This window comes from Morone saxatilis, unplaced genomic scaffold (genome assembly GCF_004916995.1).
Source record: "Morone saxatilis isolate NCDOM2014 unplaced genomic scaffold, NCSU_SB_2.0 Contig20, whole genome shotgun sequence".
NCBI lineage: Eukaryota > Metazoa > Chordata > Actinopteri > Moronidae > Morone > Morone saxatilis.
The window spans coordinates 1,695,630-1,707,751 of NW_023339763.1; the positions used below are offsets into that span (position 1 = coordinate 1,695,630).

At 37.7% G+C, this 12,122-nt stretch overlaps 2 protein-coding genes across 2 annotated transcripts in view; one reads left to right on the forward strand and one right to left on the reverse strand.

Moving 5' to 3' along the window:
* The window catches only part of usp28 (ubiquitin specific peptidase 28), a 21,077-nt gene extending 20,094 nt beyond the window's left edge, over positions 1 to 983 (reverse strand). The window contains exon 1 of the mRNA XM_035666784.1: positions 810 to 983. Coding sequence (XP_035522677.1) covers positions 810 to 854 — 45 coding nt within the window. The 5' untranslated portion in view covers positions 855 to 983. The remainder of the gene's footprint in view (positions 1 to 809) is intronic.
* Positions 984 to 2,801: 1,818 nt separating this feature from the next.
* On the forward strand, positions 2,802 to 11,848 carry htr3b (5-hydroxytryptamine (serotonin) receptor 3B). Its single transcript, XM_035667220.1, has 9 exons — positions 2,802 to 2,835; positions 4,258 to 4,421; positions 4,758 to 4,802; positions 5,100 to 5,209; positions 6,313 to 6,482; positions 7,477 to 7,634; positions 10,262 to 10,472; positions 11,204 to 11,413; positions 11,583 to 11,848. The coding sequence occupies exons 1-9, from the start codon at positions 2,802 to 2,804 to the stop codon at positions 11,846 to 11,848; spliced, it is 1,368 nt and encodes a 455-aa protein (XP_035523113.1).
* Positions 11,849 to 12,122: the final 274 nt, after the last annotated feature.

Below are 12,122 nucleotides of genomic sequence, written 5' to 3' on the forward strand. Positions count from 1 at the left end.
CACACACACACACACACTTCCTATGTCAATACCAGGCAGAAAACAGTGTGAATTTCCTGATATTACACCACAGAATGTCAACTGTATGTTAACCTATAGTGCACAAAAATATTAAAAGCTTGGCTCAATGTCTGCTGTAATAGTTCATAAAGAAGGCATATTCATAAAGCAATAGCCTGCTTGGATGGCTACAGAGCAAAATACTGAATAAAGAAAATGTGATTAACTTTTTATTAGTGATAATTCAGGTGACAAAGGAAATGAAATCACTTATAGCCTGTATCTGTAGGTTATTTAATGGAATATGGTACCGACAACTGAGAACATTAGACTTAAAATGTGACATTTTTAATTTATCAAGCATCTGCTTATCATATTAACTGGATAAGTTCATAGTTATATAACTTATTAAATAACTAAACAAATTCCAACAATTTAGCGAGCAAATGAGAAATAAAGACCTATTTAGCTAAGAAGCAAAAATATATGCTTATGAATAATTCCCTGCTAGCTAATCAGACAAATCCATCATGGAAAAAGTTTGAATTTTACTGACATACCAGCGGTTTGGTGTATTTTATGTGAGCCGAATTCAAGAATCTGTTCTAAATAATATGATATTGATGTAATTTTTTGTTTACCTAGTTTAGTTTACCCAACCATTTGAAAACTTTAAAATGACAGATTTTTAGTACAGGTTTCGGGCGGACAGAGGGGGTTAGTGTTGTGTTAGTTCCTCGGGCATTCCGATGACAAACATGTCACTTGTTTTTTGTTAATAACACGGCTCCATCATCCTCTGCGCTCACCGAGTTCGTTGAGTTCTCTCCATTTTCAGCCTGTTCCCCTCTCATTGCAGACCAAAAGACAGAAAAACCAAATGTCTCTCCCGTTTTCCCACAATATGCTCTCAGCCCTGAGTCCCGACTCAAAGCAGCTCCATCTGTCACAAGCACCGAGAGAGACACCGGCCAGCTGCGCGCGCGCTCACCTGTCAAAGACACAAACACGCGCGCGTGTGTGCACCGGAGGGCGCGCGCTCTCACAGAAATACAACACTTCCGGTGTCTGTGTCACATTTGAAAGTGTTTCTACCATCCGTATGAGTTTACTGCATGAACTGGCTCCAGGAGATTTATTTTGGTCTTTTATGTTCTTGTTGTTGTTGTTGTTTACAGTTTTATATGAACATTTATTGTTTTTTTTTCTTATCCCTCTACCAAAATAACTCATCAATAATTTCACATCCATAAATCAAATTTTTTTCTATATTATTATATATTATTTTATTTTGAAAGTGAACTCAAACATTACATTACTCCCATATTGTAAAAATAAGAAACTGTTGTTGTTCATGTATTGTCTGTTTACCTGTTTGTAAATAAAGTTTTAAAACATTTTTTTACAGTGTGTCTCCATACTGTAATGTGATTTCAGCTCCTATTACAATTTCTCCTGCAATAAAACATACTTCATATTACTCTAGATAAGAGAATTTTTTAATTTTTAATTTTAAACACTGACACAGTTTGGTAGTTGATATACGACTTTATGAGATTATTTATACTTTTTCTTGTGTCAGATGGCACATTTCCTGAAAAAAAAATTCAAAGAGTTTGACAATCAAGTTTGTAACCCCTAAAATAATTTTTTAATAATAATTTATTAATAACTAGTCTCTGATTTGATTGCATTACATTACAATACAATTACATAAAAATAAACTGAAGAAGGAAGACTAGGATTGAATTTGAACTGAACTGATTTGTGCTGATATTTAAGCCAATATAATATATATCAATTGTTTTTAAAGTCAAAATGATCCATGAAAAACTGTATTTATCAATAACAAATCAATCAAACAAGTGAACCAATGAATTAATTTATCAGATTGTGATATAATATAAAATAAAATAAAAGTACTCATATTCATAATGTTAATGGTTTATGGTTACTGTGCTTCCTCTTTCAAGTACACAGATAAATATATACAATTTCTTCCAAATTTAAACCTTATTAATATTTCAACCTCTTAACCCCTTCATTTCCCCCTCCAATATTTGCTCCAGCTTCATTTGAAAGTTTTTTAATTAATGATACTGAGATAAATATTAAAACCCAAGACGTAGGATGTCTTTTTTTTTTGGTTGAACCCATATGGAAATATTTTATATGTCTTGTGCATCACTTTAAACACATTTCTCTCATATTTCTTGGAAAACTTTGGTCTTGTATTTCACATAAAAGTGTTTCGGGGGAATCAAAAGTGTATTTTATGTCTTTTCAGTAACATTCAAATGATTTTACCTGAAAATCTTTTTACTTTTACATCTTCATCAGTCTTCACTGAGAAAAATGAAATTTGGGCTTCATAAAGAAAACTGACTTGACTTGATGAGTGATATCAACTTCTACAAAAGATCCACCTAAGTATATAAATATATGAGATAATTTATAGGAAGGAAGGAGAAGGAAGAACTATTAGGACATGTTGTATTTGGTGCTGTGTTAAAAACACCTTTACAATAACAGATATCTAAGTGTTCATGCTCCTCTGCAATGGCACTAAACAAACCTTCAGGGAGTTTCATTATTATGTATCAACTTACCCGGGGAGTGGAAAATCGATATCAGTGCAACCAAAATGTCTGCACTACCTGGTTTCACTGTTCTTTCTCTACACAGTAGTACCGCTACTCCTGAACTTATTTGATGAAAGTGTGGATATTTTTTGCGTTAACAGATGTTTTGACGTGACACCTGGATAACATCTGCAATCTGGAAGGCTGATTTTCAGCTCGATGTCTCTCATTTGGCTGACGCTGTTGTTCTCAGGTAAGGTGCCCCTTTTTTAGCCAAAGAAATCACCAGACAATTGGATTTATTAGTTATAAACTACCTGCAGTTGTTTGCTTTCTACTGTGTGAAATCTTCCATCAGAATGGAGTTTATTGTGAAGCTGCCAGATTTTAAACAGCATTGGTTGCTCTTTGGAGTGACAGTTCTGTGGCTAATTGCTTATGTTTCTTACATTATATCAGCAACTACTCTCTTACAGAGTCACTTTCAGTCCTGTGATGGTCTTTTTTCTAACATGTGCACATGTAATAATGAATATACTGGTAAAGAGAAAGTAAAATTATTGTGCCCTCCTGGTTATCATAAAGCACCACAACCTCTAATGTGAGCAAATAAACTCATATTAGTGTGTACAATTTGTATGTATTTTGCCTGTTTGATAAAAGTATAAACTTTATTTTCCTAAAAAATGTGATAAATTCATCAAGACACTCTGCATTTATCATCAGTATAGACTATACTGAATTGTATTGAGTAACTTCATACATCCCTCAACCTTTTAGCAGGACTGGACTAACCAGGTAACAGGACCCAGGGTGAGCTGAGGGGGCCCTGCTGCTGCCCCACCCCACCCCACCACCACAATTTCTATGATGGTTGTTTAGGAGGATCTATTGGCAGAAATCTGAAAAATAAAAAAATGTTTTTTTTGTTACCTTTTATTTCTACAGTATGGTTAGCCTTTTAGTGTCCACCATGTTGAACTGCCATGTTTCTACAGTAGCCCAGACCAGACAAACCAGACACTGGCTGTAGGGCTGTTAGCGACCAACCGCAGTTTCTCCTACACACTTGGAGGGCGACGGTGAAGCGAGGGAGTTGCAATCTGCAACTACACCACTAGATGCCACTACATCCTACACGCTGGTCCTCTAAGTACCTATAGTGCACATGGCATATTTGACTTGTCAGCTTTATTATATTTTTCCCAACACTCCAGAAACAACTTTTTCTTATTGTTTTGTAAGATATGCACCCTGTAAGCATTTCAACTCAATGTGGTCACTCTACAAGTCTGGCCTCAACATTACCTAAACATCGAGGAGCCTCTTTAAAAGGACCAGCGTGCAGGATTTCGTGCCTTCTAGTGGAGAAGTTGCAGATTGGAACCAACTGAATACACGTTTGCCTTGAAACTTGAGAAAAATGGGACCTGTGTTTTAACATAGCGGACTCCGTAGATAAAAACTCATTTTAAGGTAATTCCTATTTTCAGTTGATTATACAGGAATGAAAACATACCTATGAATATTATATTACATTTCTGACAATAGATTCTAAATGTTACATACTGGAGCTTTAAGTGGTGCATACAGTATTGCCAAACTAATTGCCGCACAGTGAAGCTGTAGCCTTCGAGTCCCCTGACGTTTTAATAATCCAGCTTTGCCTTTTTAGCTCATCTGGCTAAATGTGTGCCAGAGAAGCCAAAGAGATCAGCTCTGAACCAGCTGACCAGGACCCTCCTCAGGAAATACGACTGTGGAGTTCGACCTGTTTACAACTGGACCAGTCTTACCACTGTCTACATAGACCTCATACTACAGTCCGTCCTCGACGTGGTAAACTCTTACTGCTGCTAAAATTCAGGTTTTTTACTCCAATAGTTCGTTTAAGGCATCGGATATTAAATAAATGTAAAAAGTAAAAGCCATACACAAGGCCCGTCATACAGTATGAAACTTGTATTTGAAGTAAATTGTTGAAATCTATATTTATTTAATGGTTTTAGCAGCATGCTGTGTTGAAAGTTGTCTGTCCCGAATGAGCTCGTCAGTGCAAGTTTGGTTGCAATGGCAAAAAGGTTTAGTCAATTCAAGTCACTTAATATAAAACAAAAGCATTATTAAAATATTAAGTTATTAAAACATGTTATTAAGACATTCGCTTTTTCACAGGATGGAAACACCCAAAGCATAACTACAAGTATTTGGTACAGACAGGTAGGTGGCCTCTTATTTCACTCATTGTACTGCTTTAGGATTTACAATAATTTTAACCTCCATAAAATACATATCTTTATAATTATTAACCTCCTCAGTGGCTGAATTCTCATTTTACACAGTCAGGTTTTAACACCTTATGCAGAAACTCTCACTTCACAGACATGAACTTTATTATCAATAACACAGGCTGTTAAGTTTCATTTTTCATTTAAAGGTTTTTGTAAATATTGGCTTTTCCATTTAAATACATAAATTATACTATTTTACCACAATTTTCCTCCTCTGTTTCCTCAGATCTGGACAGATGAGTTCCTGGTTTGGGACCCAGAGGAGTTCGATGGTATCAATGAGATCTCACTGTCATCTGACGCCATCTGGGTACCTGATATCATCGTTAGTGAATTGTAAGAAATTACTGAAACGATCCGCTCAAAACCTTTAAGTATAGCGCTAAGTCTACATGTCATTAAGTATTACCCAGGATCGAAAGCAGGGGCCAAGATTTAGGAATGCCAAGCCAGTTGGATTTAGCAACAAACATTAGATTTCGACACTGACAAAGTTCATCTTACAATAAGAATTATATTATATCAGGACCTACGGGATTTCACTTGCTTTTTTTTGGGATTGTTGCTGCTTTTCTAAAAAAATAATGGAAAAACTCACCGGAAACTATGATGATTGGTCAGATTTGCAGAAGTCACAGGGACTATTTCATATTTAAAATTCTACAAATAACACTGTTGAATGGCATTTGGAGAACTCAGACTTTTACGAAGGCCAATAGTCCATAGTAGTTAATAATAATAATGATAGTTCTTTATACCCCAGTCTGTACCCAATTCATATTAATAACGAGTTTGCGCAGATTGAAAAGTTGCCCTTCCACCAAGTGTCAATGAAAATTGGGCCAGTAGTTGCTCCTTAATCCTGCTGAAAATCAAAGAAACCTACAAACAGCACTGAAAATATATATTTACCTCCCTGGCGGAGATATATAAAGGCCAATAATTGCCAAAGGGCTGCTGGGATACAATTGTTCTCGCTGGATGCCCAGGGACGCTCATTGGCCGGTCTTGCATAGCTGACCAGCTAGCCAAAGCTTGCCTGCTAAACATGTTAGCATTATTTTTAACTGGTCTCTGTGAATCTGAAAGTGTATAAATAAAACAGATAGTCTATAATGAGTAAGTGGAGCCAGAGGGCTGTCTGTAGGATTGGAAAATTATAAAAAAAATCAAAACACTACGAATGCATTGAAAAATATTCAGCAGTAATGCATGTCTACATGATTTTTATTAAATGATTAAAAAGACAATAGTTTGGCCCCTTAACATAGCTAAATATTGGGAATTAAGAACGATTATATAAGAAATGGTCTTTCCTTCTATCATGTAAGATATTGTTTGTTTGATTGTTGATTGATGATTGGTGATGCCCCAAAGTGATAACTGAAGTCTTATTAATGTCTCACCTTTCCTCCCCTCTCCTTCATGTGTGCTCCCAGTGTGGACGAGGGGAAGTCCCCTACGATCCCCTACGTGTACGTCAACTCCTCCGGCTCAGTGAAGAACTACCGGCCCATGCAGGTGGTGGTGGCCTGCAGCCTGGAGATGTACGCCTTTCCATTTGACAAGCAGAACTGCAGCCTTACATTCCGCAGCTGGCTTCACTCAGGTCTGTTTCCTGCCTGTGGTGGTTGGCGGTGGAAGCTGGTGTGATGTGGAGGGTCTGTAAGCTCAGTAAATTCAGCTCGAACAGCATAGAGTTTTCACATCTGCGGTACCTTAGAGACTCCCAAACCTTATGGGAGCTTGACAAAACACTGAAGTCTCAAGGGCAACTCAATAGGTTTTTCCAGAGCTTTTCCAGAGTCTTCATCAGGGAGTTTGCTCAGTTGTACAATCGATATGGACCACCAGCAGCATCCTATAGCATCACTATGTGCCTGGGTGTTGGAACATCTAGCCATCTAGAGTTTTCATCCTACATTGGTGAAACAAGGACACTCAAGATGCTGAATGAACACCCAGACCAAAACCAGTCACAGCATCGACTAGAAAGGGGTCAAAGGTCATTGACCAGGAGCCAATCACATCCAATACCAGAGACCATCTTTGAACAGAGTCAAGGGTTATGATTAGGTCCACAAATAACAACTAATTGTAATAATTTGTAATAAATTAATAATAAATAATAATCGATTGATCTTTCAATGACTTTACAGATAAATGGAATTATAATTCTTCTTAAAACACTACCATGAATCAATAACCAAAAGATTTTCAATTTACTATCAAATCAGGCAAATAATCAAGACAGACTTTTTTTTACAGCAGCCATTTTGACGTGAAAGAGTAGGGTAAACACAAGGCTGTTACCAATGATACTACTTCTGACTTAAGGACTTAAGGTCAAACAGAGTCAGCTCACTGAAAGGCTCTGCTATCCTAAATGGAACCATAATTAGTATCATTGCTAACACCTGTGTTCACTATTTCATGTGAAAATGGTCCATTCACCTCGTTTGCATGTCTTTTGACAGGAAAACAAAAGTGTCGGGATGAAATAACACAATCTCTCTAAAAAAAAAGCAGATATTTCCAGCTTTCCCTCATTGTTTTTTCCACCTACCGCTTCCTTTCATGCCTCATTATCTCTCCCTCTGCAGTGAAGGAGATAGACCTAGCTCTGTGGAGGAGCGCAGAGGCCATCGCTAATGATAAGAGGGAGTTCATGAATGATGGAGAATGGGAACTGTTGTCCATTCCCTCCCACTACTGGATAATCCACCAAGACAACACAGACTACGCCCACATCCAGTTCAATGTACGTGCCTTACTGTCTCATTCCTCCTTTCTCACTTACTGAAATAGGAGAAAGGTGAAGTAAAGAAAGTGTAAAAATGAAAGAGAAAGGCATACTGTAGTTTATTTGTATACACTGGTGTCCAACAGTGTTGTATAACAGCTCCGTAACAAGTGAGCCAGTAACTGCACTGTGATGGCAGTGATTGTTTATCGATGGTGAGCTTTAAACTGTAGCCCTCTGTGGGTTAGCCCCCACCCCAACCCCACGCTGGGCGGTGGAATTGTAAAGTGTAAAGCAATTGGCCGCGACCTTCATGGATCGGGCTCGCGAGCTAATGCCAAATGATGAGACTGAGGCGGTTTCTGGCGAGCAAAGAGACAGATAGAGAGGGAGGCTGATAGACAGGGGAGGGTGAGCGACCATAATGAGACTGTCTCAGTGGCTGCCTGATCAATGGACTTCTTGTTAGTGGTGAGGAAAATGGCCCCATAGCCCATTGCAGGTGGAGAGCAGGGAGGGCTGCTATTTATTCAGCTCAAAGAGCGGAGGCTTTTTCTGGTAATGGAGCATTTCATGGCTCACTGGGATATTGTTACACTGTGTAGCTGTATCTTATGGAAAGAGTTACTGATGGAAGAGGTTTTTGTGATGAGAAAACGTTGATTTTTAACAAAACTTGAGACCTCTATGTCTTTAAAGGCCCATCAAAGGACAAGCATTGCTAAGTAGCTTAGGCCAGTGTTTCTCAAATGGGGGTACATGTACCCCTAGAGGTAATTCGGAGAACTGCAGAGAGTACGTGAGATTTTTTTAAATGTTCATTTAAAACAGTGGTTTCCAACCTTTTTCCTTAACCTTTTCTATGATATAGTAAACTGACTAAGTGACATATTTTAGGTATATTTCATAATATATTTAAAACTGTACAATGACCCCAAACAGTGAACTCAGTAACTGCAAGACGTTTGTGTAAAACGAGTGATTTGGATGAATTTTGAACAGAATATTTCCTTTTTGGGGACATTTTTATACAATTCTCTGTCTGTATTTGTATTTTGTAATCATTTGTAATCATTTTCAACAATCATACAGACTTAATAGGCTTCTCTTTTGACAAATTCAGCATTTTCTTGTCCCTAACGATGGCCATTGTTCTATTAATTTACATTTCTTCACAGTAATGCTGAGATATAGGCCTACTGTGTATATTTTTTACGTTTTCTAAAATCAAGAAGGCTTCACGGCCCCCTGTGAAGCTTTAGCAAACCCTAGTGGTTGCCCCCCAGGTTTGGAACCACTGATTTAAAAAATATTAATCATGCATAATTCCTAAAATAATTATACTATTATAAGTAGTTAAAAAATGTAAATAAATAGATAAAACTAATTTTATATCTCCCAGTTTCCTATTTTTCATTGCAGTTGTTAACTGCCGTAAACTGTCAACTGCCCTAAAACCTCTGGAAAAGAGTTTGATCAGTTTAGTTGCAATGTAACTGTATTGTACCTCTTTATACAGGATTTTTGTAATCTACCAAAACATATTTTGCACTGGTCGAGGCTGTAGATGTTGTGGTGTGTGCCATTTGTTTATGCTAGATACTTACATATAAATAATTAAATAACTAAATAAAATGAAGCAAAGGTTATGTTGGTCAGCCTTACTTACTTCTTAACGTATTAACACAGTTAGACAAGATAAAGCCCAAGAGTTCAAGACTCACAAGATGATTTTTGGACAAAAGGAAAAAACATATAAACACATAAAGAACATATTTCTTCAACAGTTTTTCTGACTTCATTTGCCTTTTTTTGCGTGTGTATTTCTGGATAAGGAAAATATTCGTATAAAATAGAGCAAAAATTACTTTTTTGTTGTTAGAGGTGGCTGTTTTTTTATTGTATTATTTTTGGGAGCATCACAAACTAAATTCCATTGACCTCTATAGGCCTTTTTCACAGCAGGTATTTTTACCTGCCATGGTAGGAAAGCAGTGTTACTTGTTTTATTATAGATTCCAGTGGGGGCTGCGTAGGATTATTCCCAACTTGCGTGATCCAAACAATTAACTCTAGAGCATGTCAACGTCCAAAAGTAAAAATGTATTAAAAGAAGAAAAGAAGATTGTTGTAATCATTTCCAAAATTCAAAACATATTTTGTCAAACAAAAACCTATTAAACCTTGCTGGAACAATACAATACAGGTGTGGTCTAACGCCTTCCCTGTGGCTCTACCTATGCATACCATTATACAAAGAACAATAAAAAATAGAAAAATATTAAACATTACTAAAATAATTCAACCCCAATTTATATAGCTAAATTCAATTATATTGACATATTTACTTCCATAACCATAATAACAACAAGTCTATTTTGGCTCTAACATTACTAATAACATTAATGATTAAAGTCTCCCAGTGAGCCAGCATGCACAAAACCAGGACCCTGAAACTGAAGCAGCTAAATGGACTTCAGCCATTCATTTATTTACACTTTTCCTACTGTGTCTAAATGTGGGACAAATAAAACCAAATCTACCTGCATAGTCAGAGACCTCTGTAACGAACAGGTGGTTGAATAAAATGATATGATAAGAGTCCATCAGGCCTCAGCTCTGTCTCAGTCCTCTCAATTCTTCAGGTGTTGATCCGCCGGCGCCCCCTGCTGTATGTGGTGGGTCTCCTCATCCCCAGCATCTTCCTCATGCTGGTGGATGTGATCAGCTTCTACCTGCCTCTGAACAGTGGCACGCGCATCGTCTTCAAGATCAGCATACTGCTGGGCTACACTGTCTTCAGGGTCAACATGACAGACGAGCTGCCTTCCACTGCAGTCAGAACTCCACTCATAGGTGGGGTGGGTTAGGTGTTTGTGTTTGTTGTTTAGATCATTTTAGTACATTTGTTGTTTTTACCATTCTAGCAATTTTTGCTTTGTTTTAGACACAATTTTTGATTTTGTCAGTTTGGTACATGTACAAAATTATGTCCCTTTTGTTGTTTATTCTGTTGTTAATACAACTAGAAAGACCATTGTTCTCACATAACAAGTTTACCAACAAAGTAGAATTTAAATATTATCGAAATCGCAACCAACTGCAAAATCCAAATCGGGGTGCTGTAGTTTTTTGATAAAAGGTCAAATGTGTGACAAAACAGCATTATAATGAAGTACTATAGTGCTGTAGAGATGTCCTGGCCTACAAATCTAGTTCTCCAGATGTGAGAAAACATGATTGCGTGGCACAGACCCCAAAAAATGTCACATCATCATGATTTGAATAGTTGTTTTTTTTTCAGTGAAAATGAAAATTGTAATGCAAAAATGCTCATTTCCAAATAAATGTAAATTATACTGCAATTGCAATATCTGTCAAAATATTCTCAATATGTATTTGTTGACTATATCATGCAGTAAATGCACTGTCAGGGAGTAAATGTGGCTATAAATGCTGCAGTATGTAGCATTTGTTTATGCTATATACTCCCTCTAAATACTGGAAGTCTGACAATGTGACATGAGGGAGCTCAAGTCATAATCTGATTATTGGACATCATTAAATAAGCAACCGTCTCCCTCCAGGTGTGTTCTTTGTGGTGTGCATGGCCCTGCTGATGCTCAGCCTGATAAAGTCCATACTGGTGGTGAAGCTGCTCCACCACAGCGAGGAGGAGGTCAAGCAGATGTCAGTGTCGGCCTGCCTGCTGGACAAGTACGGCTCAGCTGGTCAGGGCTTCTCTGAGAGCGCCTTAACCTCCATCAAAACCCTCGACTACATCAACTCGTCCGGAGGTAAGCTCCGAGCTGCTGACAGACAATAACAACAACAACAGACCCTTGCTGGAGATGCTGCAGCTGAGATGAAACAGTCTGTACCAAAGTGTTTGGAAACTGGGCCTTTTTGGTTTGTATTAAAACTGCATAAATCTAAATTAATTGTCTTCATTTGATCCTCTCACAGATTATGAGCTGGAGCCCTCACTGGAAGAGGATCTGCTGTCTCTGAATGAGATCCAGAATCCTCCCTCTGCTCTGGAGTGGGTTCTCCAGGAGCTGGCGTCCCTCCGCCAGGCCTTATCCGAGGAGGACACAGAGTCTTCGACTCAGGCCGAGTGGCTGGCTCTGTGCTCCAAGCTCGACTGCTTCCTGTTCCGCTTTTACTTGTTGGTTGTGGTCGTGTATGCCAGTACTCTGCTGCTGCTCTGGGCCAGCTGGAGCTTCGCCTGACCAGGCAGACAGAGACATAATGACTGCACTTCTTATTTATGGTGATTTACAGTGATTCAGGATGCAGTACTTTAATCTGTGTTGGAAATATCGACAATGTGTATTTAAAATATACTGTACTTCAAAAAGTTTAATAAACAGAATATAATAGAGGATACACTTTATACTGTATTCCAATGTTGTTAACCAATGCTTTTAAAATAATATTATTGCATCACTTTATCTTATTTTTGTAGTTTTTGCTGATGTTTTTATCACTCATGATAACTCTGCA

Bases quoted from the DNA above. Each gene is read 5' to 3' on its own strand.
- htr3b (XM_035667220.1), top strand. From the start codon at position 2,802: ATGTCTCTCATTTGGCTGACGCTGTTGTTCTCAG. The intron at 6,483-7,476 runs GTCTGTTTCCTG...CTCCCTCTGCAG, and splicing joins CCGCAGCTGGCTTCACTCAG to TGAAGGAGATAGACCTAGCT. The intron at 7,635-10,261 runs GTACGTGCCTTA...TCAATTCTTCAG, and splicing joins ACGCCCACATCCAGTTCAAT to GTGTTGATCCGCCGGCGCCC.